The sequence below is a fragment of the Alexandromys fortis genome, unplaced genomic scaffold, assembly GCF_014885135.2.
Source record: "Alexandromys fortis isolate MF-2015 unplaced genomic scaffold, M_Fortis_MF-2015_v1.1 scaffold_19, whole genome shotgun sequence".
NCBI classification, from domain to species: Eukaryota; Metazoa; Chordata; class Mammalia; order Rodentia; family Cricetidae; genus Alexandromys; species Alexandromys fortis.
Genome location: NW_026067890.1, coordinates 2,192,942 through 2,216,244, shown reverse-complemented (window position 1 = coordinate 2,216,244; position 23,303 = coordinate 2,192,942). Strand labels below are relative to the sequence as shown.

Here is a 23,303-nt window from a genome sequence, read left to right as displayed (position 1 = left end):
CGATAAACACAGAGAACGGAGGAGGTTTGGCCCTCGGCAGCCACCATCAGCTCCGTCCGGCTCAGGGGCGCGAACGCGCCGCGGTGGTTGCGTATTTCCGGTTATTAACCAGCGAGGTGGGGCGCACGCACCCACACCGCCCCCAGGCGGCCATGTTTGTTAAGGGCAGGGGACCAAAGGCTGGTGGCGGCTTGGGGCCGGGTGCGGGACGCCCGACAGCCGGAAGGATCGTGGCTTATGGAGGCCCCCGCGCCGCCCTCGCACGCGACCGCTCTGCCAGCGGAGGGCAGATGCAGCTACTTCGTGGAGAAGAAGAAGCGCTTCTGCAGGATGGTGGCGGCCGCGGGGAGAAGGTTCTGTGGTGAACACGCTGGCGCCGCGGAGGTCAGGTACCGCCCCTCCCTCCGGAGAGTTTCCGGGTCTGTGGGTGCAGGAGCCCGGCCTCGCCCCCTCTGACCGGTTCCTGCCTCTGTCCCACGGACTCGCCCGCTTTTCCGGCTGTAAATGCAGCTCTGACATCCGCGCGGAGCCGTGATGAGCCTCCCGAGGAGCCTTGTTTTCATGTCCTGAGTAACGCGTCCCCTGAGATGCTCTCAGATCTGTGGAGCCAGCCTCCCATGCTTCTCTTGTGCTCAAGGGAAGTGATTCTTTTTACAGAGCAGTGTTTGAAGTTACTAGGTCTTACCATCGGGGCTTTAATTATTGTTTTATGAACGATAACCACGTGTGAATGCATCAGGAAGAAACTTGGAAATTTTCTTACTTAGACTTCACCAGGAAACACCTTATGAACTTGTGATATTGTTCTGGGATGGAGAAGGAAAAAAATACTAACGCACATAACAGTTTTAATTGGAAAAAAAAAGCCGTTGAAAGCAAATTGCACTGTTTTTAGGGTTTTTTGTTTGGTTTTGGGGGGGCAGCAGACACTTGGTGGTAATGTAAGACATTTCCATTGTAAGTGCAGAGCATTAGTAGCTTCTAGTGCCTAGAGAACCAGGGACGTTGCTAACCTACAGATCACAGGACAGTCTCATCCCCCTTTTCACCAGAAAACACAATAACAATAGCACATGATATACACTCAAATAGTAAATTTTTGAAATGCTTTTGTGTGTGTGTGTGTTCTCTGATTAGGCTTTGCAAGTTAGAACACAGTCCTACTTACTTTGAAAGTCAATTTTCCTGTTTGTTTTTGAGGCAAGGATCTTGCTATATTTCCCATGATGGTCTTGAACTCTTTCTCTCAGAGATTCTCCTGCCTGAGCCTCCCAAGTAACTGGTCTTCACCAAAGAACCAAACTGGAAATTAAGTTTTAAAATCTGTACATGAGGAAGAAATAATATGTTATCTTAAAAATACTGAATAATTTTAACTTTCCCTAAAATATAATGTACATAAATTCATGAACATACTGAAATTACTTGAAATAAAATTGAGAAAAAATAAGAGTAAATATGTGGTCAGCTTTTTCTGTGTGGCTTAGCATTATACTAAGCAGTGTTGTTATCTTGCTTTTAAAAATTCAACTTTCATAAACCTTAGGAAGTAAATCATGCTGTTATTCTCATTTTTTTCATGAGCCTCTGTAGGGCCATAGATGTAGCAGCTAATAGAACTGAGACTCACACGTAAGCAGTCCTGTTGGTCTCTAGCCTTAACAATTGTACCATAGTGTCTCACACACGTTCATAGCACCTGTAGAGTAGAGCTGCCAGTGCTCGCTGTTTTCCTTTAGTTTCTCCCGGAGCCTACAGTTAGATGTGTATAACTCAGAATATTGTAACTAGCATACTGAAAAGTTGCAACGCTGGTGAATATGGCCCATTCTAAATTGTGTCACGCCTCGTTTTTCCTCACGTATTTTATTTCTATATTTATTGAGACAGGGTCTCAGTATGTAACACTGACTGGCCTTTGACTCGAGATCTGCCTGCCTCAGCTCTAGAGTACTGAGACTCAAAATATGCCCCTCCGTGCCTAGCTTTTCCCCATATTTTAGCAACCTAGACTTAAATATGCATTTTTAAAACAACATAATTTTAATGGGCAACATTTTCCAAAATTAATTAAGTATTCAAGTATTATGTATGTTAGCACAATTTAGCCATTTATACCCAGTATATATGTATTTCAAAAGATCATTTTATGCATGATAAATATTATACAGTATTTTGTTAGTTAATCTGAAATAAATGGTTAACATCTTTTCTTAGTGGTGCATATAATGACTGCACCAATTTTTAGCAGGTATCATCTGTGATGCAAAATTATATACATAGGCCAAAACAGTATTTTTTTTTTTATACAGGAGCAACTAACAGTTTTTTTATTGTTACGAACATGACCTGATCTTGCTTATTTTTTTTTATATTTATTTATTTATTATGTATATAATATTCTGTCTAGTCTACAGGCCAGAAGAGGGCACCAGACCTCATTACAGATGGTTGTGAGCCACCATGTGGTTGCTGGGAATTGAACTCAGGACCTTTGGAAGAGCAGGCAATGCTCTTAACCACTGAGCCATCTCTTCAGCCCGATCTTGCTTATTTTTCATGATGAATTTTTAAAGTTTCCTTACCTTGTTTTGGGAATAGAGATACACTGTGGGTATATCTAACAGCTGAATGTAGTAAACTTGATATATAAGTAAATGTATCCATTTTAATTTATTAGGAAGAGAATGCTCGGAAAAGAATCTTGTGTCCTTTAGATCCAAAACAGTAAGTATTTAGATCAGACAAATGTTTTTGTTGTCGTTTGGTTTTGTGTGTGTGTGTGTGTGTGTGTGAGATGTACTAGAAACAGTAACTTCAAAAGACTCATTTAAGATTTTCTCTTTAAATTTAGCACAGTATATGAAGACCAACTAGCAAAGCATTTAAAAAAATGTAACTCAAGAGAGAAGCCAAAGCCTGTAAGTGTTTGAAATGTGTGGTATGTGGTGTTTATATCCAATACTACTTAGTGTTATAAGGAGCAGGTTGAATTTGGCAACCTTCTCAAGTTGCCAACTATTTAAGTTCTCACTTGATAACTGTACTTTTCTTCCCTCCTTCTTCACCTGCTTCCTCTTTTCTTTTTCCTTGTTCTTGTGTTTTGTTTGGGATTCTGATTGGTTAGATTAGAGGCAGGCTTCACTGAGTAGCCCAGGCTGACCTGAGGCTCTTCTCCTTTAGCTTTGCAATTACTGAGATTATTGGTTTGTGCCACCCTGACCAGCCCAGAATTTTGACACGTTTTATTTTTGGTTGTAAACCTCAAATATATAATAGAAAATTGATTTTAAATGTCAAAGACATTAAAATAAGAATAGAAAATTTTTAATGATATAAAGTAAAATGTTGAACACATATAGTAATGGTTTGACCATCAGCTATCAACCTGATCAATATAATTGATGTGTATGGATATGTATCTCTGAATATCTACAGGTAAAGAAGTTAGTTGTCAGGCAAAGTGTGTTTATTTTATTGGGAGTAAATAGCAGAGAGCACACACCATATTGTCACACGTTAGCTTGTCGCAGGTTTATGGATGCCAGCAGGAATTAGGAGACTCCTGGGTCAGAGACAGGCAAAGGCTGAAATGCCTGTCATCAATGCCTGCCATCAGGGGCTCTACCACTAGACTACACCACGTCTGGGAATTTGTATTATTCACCTCATGGAAGCAGTAAGGGCATCTTTCTCAGGTCAATTATCCTTATCTCTCAGAGCCTATGGACTTAACTCTGGGGCTCTGTTGGGAATACTGCATATGCGGTGACTTCCCCTGAAGCTGAGGAGCTCCGTCTTCAGGAAAGACTTTTTTCCCTAAATTGGGGCAGTGAGCAAACCTGCCTCTCTTGTGCTCCATAGGAAGACATTTTTCTTTATTATACTGTACAGTAAGTAAGCCTGCTGCGGGATCTAGGAAGAAAGGCTATTTCTGTCTAATAAGGGTGGTTGATACGCAGCTGTCCTTAAAAGGCTAGTCTGGAGCACAGGGAGACTTGTAGGAAATCAAAAGACCCGCAAAAGCGACTCCCAGGAGCACTTCTTCTCGGTTTTGTTTTGTTTTTGTTTTTTGTTTTTCTTTGTTTTTAAGAGGGGGAAAAAAAGCAGAGTCTCACTATATAGACCTGGAGCTTACTGTATAGACCACGCTGGCCTCAAACTCACAGAGACCTGCCCCAGTGTCTTGTCTCCTGAGCGCTGTCTCAAAAGGCTTGCGCCACTGCACCCAGCCCCCTGTTCAGTCATTTTGCTACAGATATCCTTCCGCATTTTCAGATGTCTCCCAGTTGAGAAGCACTGCTGTAAGCGGAAAGTATTTTAGCTGCCTGTGACATCTCATACCTGTAATCTTGGCTCCTGGGAGGCTTAAGCGAGCGGATTGCTATGAGTCCAAAGCCAGCTTGGACAACATAATAAATTTTAGGCCAGCCTTGGCCACCAATTGAGCTTCAGTGTGAGATCCCCCTACCGAAGGGCAAACATGGTATTTGAACAGCAAGGTAATGTAGAAGAGAAGCAGTGACCTCCTGTCCACCCCTTTAGGACTTAGCTCCTTTAGTAAAGAGAGAAGTTAATCTGATCCCAGAGGCCTAACTCTGGGGGACCAATGGACCAGACTCGGCCATCCACCCCCTCAGAGGCCAATCAGGTTGTGATGAAGTTAGAAAACATTTTTCAGTATGGTCTCGTGTTTTGTGCTGATATTGGTAACTACATAGGAGAAAAGCAACAGCGCCATGAAGCAGTCTCAGTCAGACGAGGCTGACTGACCTTTACCCGAGGGCTGGTTCTGTGAGGTCCTATGGCTCAGGGAACATCTTATTCCTTGAAGTAGGCGGTACTGTTGGTGGTGCTGTTCTGGCTCCAGCCGAGGAAAGATAATGCTTCCTTTTGAGACAGCCTCCTTTGCTACCTTAGAGTAATCTGCTTCCGAGACTTCCTGTTCCTGGGTTTTATAGTCTGTCTTTCTTTATCTTGGTATCTTCATTCTTAGAGGTGAATAAAAGGAGATGAGCCTTATATTACTAGTTTTCAGATGGAGAGGCCTGAGGTGATTAACATGTCAGTTCAGCAGGGGTCTTGCCCAAGTCTAAGGTAGCACAGGCAGAGCCGTTCTCCTGGTTCAGTGCCTGTCAGACCTCTGCTAGACCCAGGAGAAGAGCTGGTGCTTCTGCCACGAGCAGCCTTTAAGTTCTGTGAGAGGCTTTACTTCAAGTACCTTCCTCGCCTACAGGTCAAGTTTCAGTAGGCACGTGGGTGGGGCGTGTGTTCTAGGAAAACTGAGTGCGATAATATTTGGTGACTGAGTGAATGTGAGAAAAAGGTGATGGTGGGGGAGGGTGAAGGGAAGAAGCAGTTTTTCAGCTTCTTTATTGTGAGCTTTGTGATAATATGTTATGATTTTGTTTTGTCAAGGATTTCTTTATTCAAGATATAAATGCAGGATCAAAGCATGAAATGGAAATTCCTGAGCAGTTAGTAAGTGTATTATTTCATACTTAACTCCTTGTGCATTGACCGTTCCCCGCTTTTGTTTGGAAACATCTGTTGTTTTGACGTGAAGGTGTATTTTCCTATAAAACTACTGTTGTTAGTGATTGTTAGTTCCCAGACCAGCTTATGTCCCATAGCACACTGCAGTGTGGCTCTATTGTGAGCTCATTGAGCCCAGTCTTGACCCTGAGGGATTGAGGGCCATTAAAGTACCTTGCACAGAATGAGTGGTGCCTTCACCGTTGGGCAGTTCCCACGGCTGCCTGGGAACAGAGTCTTCAGGAGAAGACCTTAAATTGCCATGGGTCTGCCCAGTGTTAAGCTTCTACCCATTTTTGTTGTGGTACTTTAAGGCTTGTTTTGACTACATTATTTAGTTTTATTTTTGTATATAGGTTCCATTTTCTTCTCTATCTGAAGAGCAGTTGGAAAACTTAATTAAGAAACTGAGGAAAGCAAGTGAAGGTAAGCCTGCCTAAAGTTGCAAGTTCAAGTATTTGAGAAGCACGAGGTGGTGTATGAATTGATACCTCCTGTTCATTATTCAGAGTCCGTGTCTGGCTGCTTAGGCTATCACGTTTTTTCTTGGAACAGGCTTGAATTCTCCACTTAAAGATCACATTATGTCCCATCCAGCATTATATGACGCCCTTAATGACCCTAAAAATGGTGATTGTGCTGTCAAGCACCTGAAACAGCAGGTATGTTTCAACCACAATAACTTAGCCTTTGTTTATGTGTTCAATGCTAACATCTCATCTGTGTGATGAGATGGCTCACCAGATACAGGCACTTGCTGCCAAGCCTGGTGACCTGAGTTCAGTCCTCTAAACCTAATGGTGACAATCAGTTCTTATAGACTGTCCTCATGTGTATATGCTCACAATAAATAAAAGTAATTTTTAAAAGCTAACATTCTAGCTAGACTTGGGAGTACGTGCCTTTAATCCCAGCACACCAGAGACAGAGACAGGCACATCTGAGTTCAAAGCCTGCCTGGTCTACAGAGTGACTTCTAGGACAGCCAGGGCTTGAAAAAAAGATATTTGCAGGCGGATCTCTGTGAGTTCGAGGCCAGCCTGGTCTACAAGAGCTAGTTCCAGGACAGGAACCAAAAAGCTACAGAGAAACCCTGTCTCGAAAAATCCAAAAATTTAAAAAAAAAAAAAAAAGATATTTTTAAAAAAGACAATAACTAGTTTTTTTAAGTGGACAAAATGCTTTTATTCAAAATTATATGTGAACATAAAGTAAAAATTTCAGCATGAAATATCTGAATACAGATATTATTTTAAAGAAAAAAATGTCTTAGCCTTTCAGAAGTTATCAGTGAAAACATTCTGTCTTGGGTAGAGATTATTTTGCTGATTTTGAATTTGAATCGAATTCCTTTACTCTAGTTTATAAAATAATCCTATGGAGTTTGCAGGCTTCTATTTTAGGTAACATTGAAAAATTAAAGTTACTTGGTCCAAGAAGATGCTTTGTTGAGTTTGGAGCGGGAAAGGGGAAATTATCTCACTGGGTCGATATTGCCTTAAAAGATGCTGAAAACGTTCACTTCATCCTGGTAGAAAAAGTGACCACAAGATTCAAGGTAAGTAAAGCCATTGTAGGAGCTTAATAATCAAACATATTCTTTCCCTGTAGGAAAAAAAAATGATAGGAGCCTGTCTCTTAAAATGAATTTCCTTTTTTATATATTTGATTATAATTTTTGCCGTGATTGGTTCTAATTGTACTGGTTAAACTGAAGGTAACTTTTTAAATTTAAATATTAATAGTTCATGATCTGTGTTCTTAAAACTGTTTGCAGAGGCAGGAAAATCTGTGAACAGAACCAGGTTTCAGCTAGGAGTTAAGCCACGTCCTAACCTTACCTTTGCCAGTGCTTGCAGACTTCCTTCACTAAATTCTTCTTAAGCATATTCTTGGACACCGTGATAGGCACACTGTCTGTGCAGATAGATATTGATAAGGCAGCTGCGCTCTTAGGTGTGCTTAGAAAGGAGAGCTAGATGAATACATAAGGAAAGTGTTAAAGACAGGAAGTTCTGCCCCGTATGTGCGATCAAAGGAAAACGTGATAGACTTTGTTAGAGGGAGGCAGTGGAGAACCATGCAGAAAAGGTGGTACCTGTGATCATCTTGAAAAATGAATTAGCATTTGCTGATAGGGTGTGAGAAGCACTCTGGGAAATAAGAACAGTGTTACCACATGCCTGGGATAACAAAGGAAGCATTGCTGTGTGGTGGAAATCCAAGGCTTTAGGAAGACCGTGGCTGTATGAACTAGGAAAGAGAGCTGGTCTAGAAAGGCCTCCTGTGTGTGTTAGAGATACGGTGAAGATTTGGTTCTTGCTTCTAAGCGGCTTCCATGCAGCGTTTTAGCCATAGCGATGAGCAGTATTCACGCCACAGGAACAGGAAGGCAGGAAACTGGTCTCAGTCTTCGCCAGTTGTCACGGAGGAAGTTTCTAAGGATGATTTTAGAACTTTCTGTGGAGCTAGAGACATGGCTCAGTGGTTCAGAGTGCACACTGCATTTCCAGAAGATCTGAGTTTGGTTCTCAGCCCCAGTATCAGGCGACTCACAGCTTCCTGTAATTCCAACTCTAGGAGATCTAACACCATCTTCTGGCCTCCTTGGGTACTACACCCAGATGGCACATGCACACACACAGACACACACACACACACACACACGTAAAAACGTGTTTTAGATGCTATCCTAGGAAACTGTAAGACTATTTCAGAATTTTAAACTAAAAATAGGAAGATTAAAAATATGAAAATTTTTATTCAATAATACAAGTAAGAAATGTACTGGAGAGTAAAGGCCATTCTGTGGACTTTATAGGAAAGAAAGAATGATAAATGTTACAACAGTGGAAATCATAAGACTTGCTGATTTATTATCCATTGTTTTTAAGCCAGCAGTAATCTGGGATAGTTTCTGACTTAACTGGGCACAGGTATTCTTGAGGAGGAAAAACATGAGTTCAGTTCTGTGTGGGTTTAGTTTTCTGTCTGCATGTTTCTGAAGGCTTGTGCCTGTAATTTAGTGGGAGATATTTTGCTTAGCATTCATAAGGTGCTGGGTTTGAATGCCATTAAAAAAAAAACTTTTTGTTATTTTTATTTTTCCAAGACAGGGTTTCTTTATGTAGCCCTGATTGTCCTGGAACTAGCTCTGTGGACCAGACTGGCCTCGAATTCAGAGATCCACCTATACTCAGCCTCCTGAGTGCTGGCATTAAAGGCGTGCCGTGCGCCACCACCACCTGGCTGAAAACAAAAAACTTTAAGAGGGGACTGAGGCTGGAGCTCAGTGGTCAGTTGCTGCCATGGCATGGATATGGTCTGCCTTCAATCTCTAGTTGAAAAGAGAAAAAAAAAAGTGGGGTGGGGGAGGGGGTAAATGTAGCTGATGATTCTTAGAGAGATCTGGACCAGTGTGCATAAGCACGTGGGTGTAATGCTTTAAATGCTGTATTTAAAGAAAGTAAGAAGAGTGAGCCACAGTAGAACCAGGGATGATAAAGACGGAAACGCTGATAAGTAACCATAGCCACTTAACCTCTGTAAACCCTGATTTCTTTGCGAATGGGTTGGTAATAGTTACGGGGTAAGAGAAATAATGTGGCCAGGCACACACCTTTAACCCCAGCACTTGGGATGCAAAGACAGGAGAATCTCCGTGAGTTCAAGGCCAGCCTGTTCTACAGAGTGAGTTCCAGAAGAGCCAGGGCAACCATAGAAAAACCCTGTCTGGAGAGACAGACAGACGTGGGTTGTGGGAGTCCCATCTGTATGCTGTGAATACGATTGGTTAATTAATAAAGAACACTGTCTTGGCCTGTTAAAAGGGCAGAACTTAGCTAGGTGAGGAAAACTAAACTGAATGCTGGGAGAGAGAAGGTAAAGTTAGAGAGAAGCCATGTAGCCCCACTGGAGACAGATGCTGTAACATTACCCAACATTACCCGGTAAGCCACAGCCATGTGGCAATACACAGATACTAGAAATGGGTTAAGATGTAACAGTTAGCCAATAAGAAGCTAGAGCTAATGGGCCAAGCAGTGATTTAATAATATAGTTCCTGTATGATTATTTTGGGGCTGAGCAGCCAGGAACCAGCAAGTGGCCTCCTTCAACATATATGTATATATAATAGTAGTAACCAGTAGAATTTCTAGCCTTTTAAAAGGGGTGTTGTTATTTTTGAGCTTTCATCCAAAATCTAAACCTTGAAGTTGTTGTTCATTCTCTGTAACTGAAATTTGAAAACAAATAGATATTTTCATAAAGCTTTTTTTTTAACATTGAATGCTGACTCAGTAATGTCCTGTTTATGCAGGTAGACGGTAAACACAGAAGAAAGAACTCAGCATTTGAAAGACTTCAAATTGATATTCAACACTTGTGTCTAAGTGAGTCACGTAACTCTTCACTGCTCTACTGCAAGTCAGACATTCCAGACTCTGGGGACTGTTAGAATTCTGTCCTCACAGACCTGGGCTTTAGGAAGAACAAAGTAATACTAGTGCTTTGGTAATACAAGTATATGTAACTTAATAAACATAAATGGAGTGAGGATTGAAACCTAAAAATTATTTTGTTGCTGGATGATGGTGGTGGCAGCAACGTACACCTTTAATCCCAGCACTCAGGAGGCAGAGGCAAGCAGATCTCTTTCAGTTCAAGGCCAGCGTGGTCTACAAAGTGAGTTTCTGGACAGCCAGGGGCTGTTACACAGAGAAACCCTATCTTGAAAAAGAAAATTATTTTGTTATATCAACCTTAAGTGTAGTTGATAATACAGGAAGTTCAAAACTTTTGATAAGTTGTTATATATTGCTTCCTTGTACTTTTAAAATTAATTTTGAGTAATGCAGGTATGATGGCGTACATTTTTAATCCCAGCACTCAAGATGCAGAGGCAGGCAGAGGCAGGCGGATCTCTGTGAGTTCCAGGCCAGCCAGGGCTGCGTATTAAAACCTTGTCTTAAAAAAAACTAACTTGGAGTATTCAAACTAGCCTTGAGGCCATAGTTAACAGAACTGTCAAAATCATTAGAGGAAAAGAGATAGTTCTTTGTGTAGCTAGTATATAAAACATAGGTCCTCAGAATTCTGTCATAATGAAAGTAACTTATTGCTATGGAATTAATAATCCATACAGACCCACACATGCACACCCACACATGAACACAAATGCATACACATGCATTCACACTCACACATGTACATAATTGCATACACACACATATGCCTCATGGTTGTTCTCTTTAGTGCCTTTTCTTTTTACATCTTCTAACATTTTTCTTTTTTTTTTTTTTTTTCTTCTTCTTGGTGTTTTGAGACAGAGTCTTCCTATGTAGTCCTGGCTGTCCTGGAAATCACTGTAGACTAGTCTGGCCTCAAACTCACAGAGATATACCTTCCTCTGTCTCCTGAGTGGTAGGATTAAAGGTATGCACCACCACACCTGCCTGTTTCATATTTTAAAAGAAAATAATGCAACATTTACAAATATCTTCCATCCACTAATCTTATTCTGGTTTTGAGAAGCAGCCAAGCATTTGTATAGAAATCTTATTTTCTTCTGCTTAACTGAAGCCAGGAATGGTATGTGTTTACTCTGGTAATTCCAGCACGTGGGAGGCTGAGGCAGGAGCATTACCCCAACTACATAATGAATTTCAGGCCAGCCAGTAATACATACGAGAAAGAAGAAAGTAATTTGTTTGTTTATCCGAATATTTTTCTATGTCATATACCAAACACAGACACATTCTTAGGTTGTATATTGGATTCTGTGAGAATTTTTTCCCCCACATCTTTCATCTCCAAAGTTCAAAGACTCTAAAAACCCTTCTTTTGGAGACACTTTAATACTTTTATCAAAAGCAAACTAACATAATTCTTACTGTTTTTGTCTCAGACAGGATTCCTGTGCTAAGAGAAGGAAGACTGCCTGTGGTAGGAATTGGGAAGCATCTGTGTGGGGTCGCAACAGGTAAGCCAGACACACAGTACCCTCTAAACTAACACTGAGCTGAAACCTAGATGGCCCTGCCATCCCGGGGGGCCACTTAAGCTCTCATTTAACCCATGTAAAAGCTTTGTAAAGCCATTTCATCCTGGTGCAGGAGGGAAGCATACACCTTTGGTTCCTTTCATCTAGCCCCTGCCTCTCAGAAACCTGACCCTTCAGTGGCTGCTTCCCCCTTCCCACCCCCTCTCCCCTTTCGCTCTGCTGCAGACGCCTTCCCTCAGTGAGGTTCAGCGTCCTTCTGTCTTAGTGCCTCCCCTCGCCAGGGCCATTCCTTCCATTGTCTTGTGCTCCCTGTGCTTGAAGTATTAATATTTAGACCCTTCTGTGACACACAGTGTCCTTGTCCTTCCCCTTCTTGAAACTCTCAGTCAGTCTGTGTCCAAGTTTACTGTTGATCAACATGAACCATGTCTATTTTCTCAAAGGCCATGTTGCTCCAAACATTCCTAGAATTGCACTGTTACCTGTTTGAAAGAACTGCTCATCTGTGAGCTCAACTTTCTCCACGTTTTTGGAGCCTCCTTAGTGTCATCAAGATATGCTCTGCATAGCTGTTCCTTGTTTTCTAAGTATCTGTTTATATATCCAATCACACTGCTGTGCTGGGAGTCTTTTCAATCACATTGCATTTGCTAATACAATTCTTGCTATATGAGAGAGACTCTGAATATTTGAAATGATCTTGACCACCAGCTTACTGCCTTTTTTTCCTTCTAAGAAGGTTTTTAAGGTCACTATGAAAGAGTTTGTGATTGCCAATGTTCTCTGTTTCTGAAATAACTTAATTCTTTTAATAATTTTCTGATCATAATTCTTTAAATTATGTTTAAGTCAAATGTAAATAAAATAGCAAATATATTTTGTTAGAAAATAAGTTGATGGACCTGGATGAAGTGACATGCCTCTACTCCCAGATACTCAGGAAGCTGGGGCAGGAGGATCACTTGAGCTAAATGATCACTGGAGTTCATCCTCAATCTGGGCAACATAATGAGACCCGTTCTCACATATGAGAGAGAAAAAGACAGAGACAGAGAAACACAGACAGATAGTAAATTACCAAATTAGCTATCACTTTATCCAAATCATGTTGGTTATTTATTATTATTATCATTATGGTTATCCCATAATGTTGGTTGGCATGATTAAAATTTATTGTAAAGATCACATAAATTATATCCCTTTTATATCATAGGGTAACAAATTTTAGAATATCATTTGTTTTTAATTAATAGAGTATGATATGACAATCTAATCAGATAAAATATAAGTTTCACAGCATACATTTGTGTTCTTTCCCATATTGCCAGCTATCAGTATGGCAATTTAGGGAGGTTTAATTTGGGTTTTTTAATTAATTTATTTTTATTGTATATGTATGGATATTTTGTCTGTATGCATGCCCAGTGCCCACGAAGGCCAGAAAGTGCCAGATCCCCTGGAACTGGAGTTATGGACAGTTGTAAACCATCCTGTGTGTGCTGGGAACCAAACCTGGGTGCTCTGCAAGAGCAGCAAGTGCTTCCAACCATTGAGCCATCTCTCCAGCCCCTGCTATGGCAGTTTTATTTCCTGCATCCTCAGTGTTTTGTATATGCAAGGCATTTAGCAAATATTTGCTGAACAAATGCCTGTGTACAGTAAAACTATTTGCCTGCTTTTCATACTGAAACCTCCTTTTCTCAACGTTTTGTTTTGTTTTGAGACAAGGTTTCTTTGTAGCTTTGGAGCCTGTTCTGGAACTAGCTTTTGTAGACTAGGCTGGCCTTGAACTCACAGAGATTTGCCTGCCTCAGCCTCCCACGTGCTGGGATTAAAGGCGTGCACCACCACCTGACCCTTTTTTTACCTTTTTAAGGCATCATTATTTGTTGTGACCAGCTTACATTTCAAGACTAGTATCTTAGCCAGGTGTGCTGGCACACACCTGTAACCAAAACACCAAGAGATGGAAGCAGATAATCAGAAGTTTGAGGCCAACATCAGCTATGCAGAACCGATATCAAAACAAACAGATACAAAACCAAAAAAAAAACTAGCTTCTTGAACCTGGGTCAGTCTCTAAGCTCCTTTGTTTCTTCCTTTGGAGTTTCTTAAGCGTATAACTTTAGTTGGGATGGAAGAAATGAAAGACAATACAAATAGTTGAACAAAAGTTTTTTAAATCATAGGGCTTAAACTTCCTTCAATTTTATTGGGAAGTAGTCTTTATGGAAAATAAATCTTAGGAAATTAAGATAGGATGGCCAATTTGAGAAAAATGTATAATATATGCTAGAATTATTACAGTATATAGCTAAATAGATTTTTGCTAGTTTGTGTTGTTTGTTTTGGTTTTAACCACACTGCTTAAGAAATCTGAAGAATATTTTTAAAGATGACGTGGTTTGGGGCCATGTCATTGTTTGCAGATCTTGCATTGCGATGTTTGGTGGAAACCTATGCTGCCAATTTTGAAGAAAGGACTGAAGAACCTTTAGCCAAATGCGTCAAGAATGATAAAACAGAAGAAGAAAGTAGTGATTTGTCCAAGGAAATAAGTGAAGAAGATGCCCCAGAGGCACGGACCCCGGTGGCTGGCATTGTCATCGCACTCTGTTGTCACCACCGCTGTGACTGGAGACATTATGTGGGCAGAGAGTATTTCCAGGCGCTAGGCCTCGGGGCAGAGGACTTCTACTATTTCCAGAGAATGAGTAGTTGGGCTACATGTGGAATGAGAAGGCTGTCTTTGGACGCCTCAGACACTACTGCAGAGAGAAAAGATGACCAGAATTATGACAGCGAAGAGCATGATGAGAGAGGAGACAGACCCGCAGACGGCAGCACTGATAGTGTGCCCGGGTAAGGACGACTTTTACAGTGCACCACACGGAGGGGAAATACTGTAGTCCCCCGATGGCCCCTGTGGTACATCTCAGGACCTCTCACAGATGTCTAGAACCTTAGAGAAAACAGAACCGACCGTGCGTGTTAGCAAGGCAGTCTAACTGTCAGTCTAGTAACCGAGATGGCTGCGCCATTGACGAGTTAGTGAGTAACACACGGTGTGGATGTTCTCGACATGATCATGTGCTGGGCCAAGTTCATTCCCCAGGTAGGAGGGAGTCAGGTCAGAATGGTAATACCAATGGTTCGTTTTGGGAATTTTCATTTCAGTATTTCTAGACTGTGATAGACCTTGGGCAAGAAAAAACAAAAATGAAATTGAATAGTTGCTTTTTGGTCTTTTGGCCAAGATCAAGTATGGAAAATAAAACTGAATAAGAAGGAGGATTCTTTTTTTCAGATGACTGCTATCAGCAGTTTAGTTAAGAAAATACAGTTTACAATCTAATTTTGGAGCAGGCTAAAACACATTTTAATTGTAATAATAAAGAGAAGACTGGGAAGCAAGAGACAGCACCTCATGAATGCTGGCTAGTTAGCAGCTTCATAGTAAGTGGCAGTGCCAAGCTTCTTAGGAACGCTTACAAAGCTTAACTCCCTGTGTCTTTATCCACTGTAGAGTTCTGACTGCTGAAGAGAAGGAGAACATAGGACATCTTTGCAAATTGCTGATTGACCAAGGCCGACTCGAGTATTTACAGCAGAAAGGCTTCAGCCCTGCCTTAAAGTACTATACAGACCCATCAGTGTCTCTGGAAAATGTGTTATTAACTGCCGTACCAGCTCATCTGTCACCGCAGGAAGCAGCTCGGTAATGAAAAAGAAACGTAAACACCACTTGTCTTCTGCAAACAAGAAAATTTAATCCTTTTTAAGATATATTTTTCTATTCACAAAAATATAAATAGCAGGGTATTTTGTTTGTTTTTACTTCCAAAGTCCAAACAGAGAATTCACCAAGTTCTCCATGTATTCCTTCTCAGCAAGGCTCTTTGACTCACTTTATCCATCAGAATGTATAGAGGGACTGGCCTTTGAGTCACTTCACTTGGTCATCTGAAACACATACAATGCATGAACACATAATTACAGTATAAGCTGGGCGGTGGTGGCGCACGCCTTCATTCCCAGCACTCGGGAGGCAGAGGCAGGCAGATCTTTGTGAGTTCGAGGCCAGCCTAGGCTACATAGAGCTAGTTCCAAGACAGGCTCCAAAGCTACAGAGAAACCCTGTCTCTAAAAACAAAAACAAAAAAAAAAAAAATTACAGTATAAACTGTATCATTTTTAGATGTATTTGATGTTTTATTTTTTGAGCTTCAGTTGTATTAAGCGATGCCAGTTTAACAAAGATCAATCTTGAGTATGGGGATTTTTTCAGTATGGGTATAGAAAGAATAACTGCAATTTTCTCAAATGCAGACAAACTTAGAAATGTGGGAACTGGCAGATGACATCACCATCAAAGTGCCAGACCCGTACCTGTATTTGTACTCCCAGAGACTGTCTGTGACCCCAACCTGAAGGTGATGATTTCAAGGGGAAAATACCTTACCTAGTTCAGACTTCTAAAGACTGTTGTTTGTAAACATAAATCACAAATCCAATTTGAAAGTTGCATGTAACTTCTAAAGTTAATCAGTATCCTGTATCTTTTTTCAGCCTCTTGTGTATAAATTATCTATTTTTTTAAAAAACAGCTTCTCGGGCTGGAGAGATGGCTCAGTGGTTAAGAGCATTGCCTGCTCTTCCAAAGGTCCTGAGTTCAATTCCCAGCAACCACATGGTGGCTCACAACCATCTGTAAAGAGGTCTGGCGCCCTCCTCTGGCATGTGGGCATACATGGAGGCAGAATGTTATATACATAATAAATAAATATTAAAAAAAAAAAAAAACAGCTTCTCTCCTGTTGGGGAAAATTGTTTTTGTTTTCTCTACTGAGAAGGTATCATTTGGTACTCCTTGGCCAGCCTAGAACTCAGACATCCCCCTGCTTCTTTCTCCTAAATGCTGGGATTAAAAGCATGTGCCCATGCCAGCAGGAAAAGTAATTGGATTAAAATACAAATTAGATTATGAAACCAAAACCTCACATTTAGGCTTTATGTAACTGATAAGTAGTTTTTACGTACAAGCAGATATTAAACCAGACATGTCATAAGACTGTTTCTCTTCCACATCTTACCCTGGTTTGTTTCTACATTCGTTTGAAAACATTTGAGTTGTTGTTAGATATGCAAAGACAGATTCAGAGTCAGTAATGCTAGCTATTAGAATGACACTGGGATAGCTGTTTGTATATGGTAGGCCTGTGACTAAGCAGGAAACCAAACACATTTTAACTCCTGGCCTTTCTGTTTTAATTTAATCTCATGTGTCGTCAGAATGCCTAGGTTTAAATTCCAACCCTACCACCTCTCAGCTGTCAAGTTACTTAATCTCTGTGCCTCTTAAAATAGGAATGATGAGGGAGCTGGAGAGATGGCTCAGTGGTTAAGAGCATTGCCTGCTCTTCCAAAGGTCCTGAGTTCAATTCCCAGCAACCACATGGTGGCTCACAACCATCTGTAATGGGGTCTGGTGCCCTCTTCTGGCCTGTAGAACACATGTAGACAGAATATTGTATACATAATAAATAAATAAATTAATTAAAAAAAAATAGGAATGATGATAACAGTAATGGAGCCTACCTCACAGGGTTGTGTATATCACATGAGATAGCCAGGGAAACCAATTGGAATGGTTCCAAGCACAGAGTAAATACTACCTAGGTATAATAATATTACATGAGTCTATTTTAATATAATAGGTGTTTGTTATTTTTATTTAAATTGTCGCTTTTTCTATTTTTTATATTTTTAAAATGTAACAATTTTATGTCAAATATTGTTAATGTACATTGATTCTTCTTTGGGGGGGTTGAAATACTACTTTAATATCTTAACTGTTCTGTAGGTCAAAATTCCAGTGTGATACCACTGGGTTAAATGCAAGGATTGCCGGAGTTTTACAAGATGGCAATATTCTGTAGATCCATCCTTTATCTCCAAAGCCAAACGGTTTCTTGAGTATGTCTCAAATTGTACTTCTCTTGAATTTGCTATTGGTTTCTTCTAAAGTTAAGCTTTATGATGACATTTTTTATTCATAAATAACCCAAGAGATTTTTCTGTATTTCAAAGTCTTCTGACTAGGAACTTTAAATTACATCTATAACTCAAAGAAGGAACATTTCCATATATTCCAGAGATTAAGTTCATTGATATTTTTAAGTTAATAACTCAGATTCGCCAGTCAAGAGAACATAAATGAAGATAATTTATTGTTTAAGAATTAAATCCTTATGTCATAAATGTCATTTGTATCGAAAAATTGTTTTGTATCATTAAAGTTTATGTCCAGAAATAGAGAGATGGCTCAAAGGTTAAGAGAACTGACTGCTCTTCCAGAGGTCCTGAGTTCAATTCCCAGCGACCACATGGTGGGTCACAGCCATCTATACTGGGATCTGATGCCCTCTTCTGGCATAAAGTCATGATTGCAGATAGAGCACTCATATACATAACATAAATGTCTTTTTTTAAAAAATTATGTCCATAAATAAAAAAAAATTCTACAGTGGGTATAATCTCGGTTCTGTTTCAGAAGACGTACAGCATACCTCATAATTCTATATATTCCTATGAGCCATTCACTTCAATTATGTTCTGATAATGGTTCTGAGTACATTACGGGGAAATAAGTTTCTTCTTCGGGTGCTAACCTTAAGTCAAGATTACAGTTTTTCTAATGTCTTTTTTTCTTGTCTCACATAAGAGTGTGAGCTAGCATGTGTTAAATCACTATTTCTTGCCTTGCAGACTGTTGGTGCTTCGCTAGCTCCCTTGAACTGCACGTCCACAGTGCATTGTACATGTCCCACATCAGACTCACTGCTAACATTGCAGCTCATCCTCAGCCCTCCCTCCTCATTCTGCATATCAAACCATATTCACACCTCCTTCATTCCCAGTGGAGCACTCCCGTTCAGCTATTCGGGATGGAGACATCCGTCCCGAACACTGGTTTCCGTAATTATCCATTCTGTCTCCTGCTTGCCTAATACTTTATGCAAAGCCACAAACTGCTTTGAACTCTGTTGCCAGCCCTTCCCCAGCTTGTTCACACTGTTGCTTCCGTGACCTCCAGCAGCACCAGTGACTCCTGAAGTGACCCTTGCTGAGCAGCCTCTGGGCGTTGGGGAGGGTTCCCAAGGGAAAGGCTGTGACTGTTCCCTCTGCTTGCACTCCTTTTCAAAGTAGCTGTTTGGTGCATGGAGTGAGTTAAAATTTCCCTTTTCATCTATGGATTATAGATTAAATTTTATTTTTAATAATTACAAGGCCAAAGTTTCTGTTTCTATGCTATTATTTCACTGTTTTTATTAAGACAGTGATCTTTGCCTTATTCTGATTTTGTTTTAATTTTAAAACGTTTTCCTTGATTATAGAAATGTATAATTCTGGGGGCTGGAGAGATGGCTCAGAGGTTAAGAGCACTGGCTGCTCTTCCAGAGGTCCTGAGTTCAATTCCCAGCAACCACATGGTGGCTCACAACCATCTGTACTGAGATCTAGCGCCCTCCTCTGGCGTGCGGGCATACATTGAGGCAGAATATTGTATACATAATAAATAAATAAATCTTTAAAAAAAAAAAAAAGAAATGTATAATTCTAAATTATGAGATGAAGTGGTTGTAACCTGTATATTATACTTCATATTCTAACTATTGAATAAAGTCCGTATTTTCACCCCGAAATCAAATTATTTTTTAATTATTACTTGTAGATTATAGAAAAACAATAATGAGAAAGGTCTGTTTATACTCAACCTGGCATGCCTGCCAGTTGATCAACAAAGGTAATGATTCTTTAAGAATCAGATTTGGGGCGCTGAAGAGATGGCTCAGTGGCTAACAGCACTGGTTGCTTTTCCACAGGACCCAGTTAAATTGCCAGCACCCACATGGCAATGATCTTAACACTAGTTCCAGGGATGTGATGCCCTCTTCTGGATTCTGCAGGTACCAACATGCATCCAGGCAAAATACTAATATACAAAATAATTAACATCTAGGCAGAGGGTGTCGCTGGAGTTCAGTGACAGGACACTTGCTGTGGATTTGAGCTCTGGCACTGGAGAATCATGTTTATAGAGAGAAAGAACTAGAAGTCCATATTCCTACACTTGAGTGTGCAGCAAGTGTAGCTGACTTCATTTGAAAGACCATCTTTACAGCTCCTCTCCTACATACCAGAATGATGGCTGGAATCAACATTCATGTTCCCCTCTTTCAGTGTTGGCCAGTTTGATGGGAAAGACAAGGTAGATGGAGAAATCCCCAAAAGGCTTAATAGAAAGGTAGAAGTAAATTGTATCCACATTCTCTTCCAAAGGTATTTAACCCGTGTTGTCTACAAATCCGTACCTGTTCTCCGTGACTCTTGTATATATGCATGCATGAACTGAAGTCCAAACAGCTCCCGTTCCTCCTCTCCTTCTGTGATGTCACTGGGAGGGAGGGTCACTTCCAGTCTAAGCGGGTTGTCTCGAAAGTTGACAAACCTAGCAGTTCACCCGAAAACAGTATTTCTATAGTTGCCATAGAAGTGAGTGTGCATTTATTTCCCGGGAGAAAGATCGAATGACAGCGTGCTGAATTACTATTTTCCACTGTTCTCAATAACTGATTATCTTGCTGGGATCTAATATACCCAAGAAGAAAAGGTATCTTTTCCCTCCAGAGCTCACAAAGGCAACTATTAGCTCATAACATGTATTTAATATGAGAGCAAGTATCATAATATATGATTAATGCTATGAATATAGTTGGTGACTGTTTTTATGGATGGATGCCGTAACCATGGAATGCAAACTAAAGTTGCTGGATAGGCCAATGAATGAAGGGCTTCTGTTGTGGAGATTTTGAGTTTGGGTGTCCAGTGCCTCGTTCCATCAGAAAATTACATTTTGGAGAGAATTTTCTTGGCTTTCTAATAAGTATCAAAAAGAAAAAAGTCTGCTTTCTCTAGGCTGATACAATTACCGGTGCCTACTCGTAGTTATCCAGAAGGAAGATGATCACTGTTTTGTTCTTTGGGTTTTGTATTGTAGAATATTTGTTAGCAGTATAAAGCGAATTTTCATCATATTGTCACCAACAAAAGACATTTCTTTAAACTGACAAACCCCAGTACCATTTTAGTTTCAAGAATTATTTTTTGAATAATCTAGATTGCCGTTACATGAATCACACTTATGAAACTATTAAAACATTATGTTTAAAATATGCACTCTCAAGCTGAAGAGATAGCTCAGTAGTTACGAGCATTGGCTGCTCTTACAGAGGACCCCAGTTCAGTTCCCAGCACCCACATGGCAACCCAGCCCCCTGTAACTCCAGTTCCAAGAGATCCAATGCCCTCTTCTGGCCTCCATGGGCAACAGGCACACAAGTGGTGTGCAGGCAAAACACCTACACACAAAAGGAAAATTTAAATATACATGCACATCAATCACGACCCAGATGTGTCGGTCAGGATCTGGGTTCCCCCGCCTTACCTCCGAGGGTAAGTGTGCCATGCTGCAGTTGCATTCTCTCACCTCAGATTTGCCATCTCTTCCATGCAGCCTGGAATATCTTGCAGCTTATTGTTGCTGAGAACAAGAGTCCCCAAGTTTTTCATATTTCTGATGGTTTCCGGCAGGCAAGCTATTTCGTTCCTCTGCAGCCACAATGTGTGTAAACTTTGCATTCTGGAGAATTAGAATTTTGTATATTAGATCCTTGAATATAAAAAGCTGGCCTCATCAGATTATAATGTTTAACATTCAATTGTTTAATTAATTTACTTCATTAAATTAATTATTTAGCATTTAGTAAAATGCATTTATTTGTTTAACATTTCATTCTTTCCTGTTACCTAATTGTCAGGGAAGCTATGTCAGGGAACTCACTAAAGACTAGCTGTCATGCCGTGGCAGAAATGAGAACATTTACACTGCACATTTTTCATAGTTCTCTAAATAAACAGCTGTAAATGTCACTTAAGATGAATCTTAAAAATCAGGAACTGATAATATGCCCATTTGGGGCAAGGTGGTATAGACTCAGGTCAAGATTCCTATGTTCAAATCCAATTAATGTCACTCACTGAGACCTGGGCATAGGTGACAAACATCTCTGTATCGGCTCCCTTGTCCTTAAGTAGTGTACACAGAAGTATACTGGCATGCACCAAGCAGTGTGGTTACTGTGGCATGTTCTTGGTAATATCTTTTTTTAATGTTTATTTATTTATTATGTATACAACAATCTGTGTGTATGTCTGCAGGCCAGAAGAGGGCACCAGACCTCATTACAGATAGTTGTGAGCCACTATGTGGTTGCTGGGAATTGAACTCAGAACCTTTGGAAGAGCAGGCAATGATCTTAACCACTGAGCCATCTCTCCAGCCACCACCCTCCCCCCCCCCTTTGGTAATATCTTGAAATCAGTTAGTTCTCCCCTCCCCAAATCCTTTGCATATTTGGGGGAAAGGAAACTAACCCACTGGAAGACTTTAAGTTTTGACCCAGTTGGGTCTTTTGTAATCATCATGGGCTCCTAGTTGTTAGTTTATTGTTTCTTATTTTTCATAGGTGGCTTTGAATTTTTGGTAGCATAAAATAACCCGTAAAGCATAAAGTTACCTTTCTAGACTGTCAGGGAGTTGTTGAAGGCTGTTGCTTCCCATATCCAGCCACTCGAGGGCAGGCATGTTCAACACAGCCAGAGGGATTGTAGTGAAGTGGTTCATACTCAGATCAAGGTGGGTGAGTTTTAGCAGTTTGCTGAGCTGAAGAAGAGAGTGGGTAACACTTGAGCTTTGTTTAGACACAGGAGTCCACAATGATCAAAGCAGAAGGATAACGGAAGCTGGGCATGGTGGCACATGGCACATGCTTATAATCCCAGCACCAGCAACAGGAGCCGAAGGCAGAGGACATCTCTGAGTTCAAGGCCGTCATGGTCTACACAATGCATTCCAACACTGCCATGCTACACAATTGACCTATCTCAAAAAAAAAAAAAAAAAACAGCCTGGTCTCCCAATAAAGTAAAATGGAAATTTTTTATTCAAAGATGACCATGTTCCAGGGTTCATAGGACCTGTGTGTCAAAAGCATCGCCACCCCCAGAAGCATTTCTTGTGTTTACTTTCAGCCAGCTGCTGAGAGTTATATGGGAAAACTTATTCTTTAAGATAATGGTTACCTTACTGGCTCACTCTCACTTGCGATCTCAACCCTCTAACTCACTTGGCAACAATTCTGGGCTAAAGTGCAATGAGTGCCTGCAAGTTTTATACCACACAGCACTGAGCTCGGCTTCAGGAAAAAGATCGTGTTATTGTGGTGGTGTCTTCCGTCACCCGACTTCTCAGAGCTAGTGCCCATCCCGACTACGCATGTTTCTTTATATTGTGTTACTATATGGAAGTATTTGCATTTCTAAGTCATTATATTTTTTCATGAATTGTATTATTTTATGGTTATTACATTTGAGGATTATATTGGACTGGTTTTTTTTTGTTTTTTTTTTTTACTTTATTTCAGACTCTTACTGAGATTTTGGTTTTGTATGTATCTTTCAGTTTGTTGCGAGAGTATCACTATGTAAGTCTTAGCTAGTCAGGAATACATAGCCTCAAGCTCACAAAAATCCACCTGCCTCTGCCTTCAGAGCACTGGGTGCAAAGGTGTGCACCACCATGTGTGGATTCTCTCATCAGTTTTTTTTTTTTTTTTTTTTTTTTTTTTTTTTTTTTTGTTAT

General features: G+C 40.5%; 2 protein-coding genes across 2 annotated transcripts in view; one reads left to right on the top strand and one right to left on the bottom strand.

Annotated features, from left to right (window-relative positions):
• The first annotated feature begins 114 nt into the window (after window positions 1-114).
• Trmt13 (tRNA methyltransferase 13 homolog) lies at window positions 115-15,261 on the top strand. The gene is made up of 11 exons (XM_050148318.1): window positions 115-384; window positions 2,681-2,727; window positions 2,855-2,921; window positions 5,419-5,481; window positions 5,892-5,961; window positions 6,091-6,197; window positions 6,926-7,093; window positions 9,857-9,929; window positions 11,444-11,518; window positions 13,969-14,401; window positions 15,066-15,261. Exons 1-11 carry the CDS (start codon window positions 238-240, stop codon window positions 15,259-15,261), a joined length of 1,446 nt encoding a protein of 481 aa, XP_050004275.1. The 5' UTR covers window positions 115-237.
• Window positions 15,262-15,360: 99 nt separating this feature from the next.
• Lrrc39 (leucine rich repeat containing 39) overlaps window positions 15,361-23,303 on the bottom strand; it is a 21,540-nt gene continuing 13,597 nt past the window's right edge. Inside the window, exons 6-9 of the mRNA XM_050148983.1 lie at window positions 22,180-22,325; window positions 21,090-21,242; window positions 19,915-20,051; window positions 15,361-15,502 (exon numbers count right to left, since the gene is read on the bottom strand). Of these exons, the coding sequence (XP_050004940.1) occupies window positions 15,486-15,502; window positions 19,915-20,051; window positions 21,090-21,242; window positions 22,180-22,325 (453 nt within the window). The 3' untranslated portion in view covers window positions 15,361-15,485. The remainder of the gene's footprint in view (window positions 15,503-19,914; window positions 20,052-21,089; window positions 21,243-22,179; window positions 22,326-23,303) is intronic.

Excerpts from the sequence above, each read along its gene's own strand:
- Trmt13 (XM_050148318.1), top strand. The coding sequence starts at position 238 with ATGGAGGCCCCCGCGCCGCCCTCGCACGCGACCGCTCTGCCAGCGGAG. Across the intron at positions 2,922-5,418 it reads CAAGAGAGAAGCCAAAGCCT|GATTTCTTTATTCAAGATAT; the intron begins GTAAGTGTTTGA and ends TGTTTTGTCAAG. Across the intron at positions 11,519-13,968 it reads TCTGTGTGGGGTCGCAACAG|ATCTTGCATTGCGATGTTTG; the intron begins GTAAGCCAGACA and ends CATTGTTTGCAG.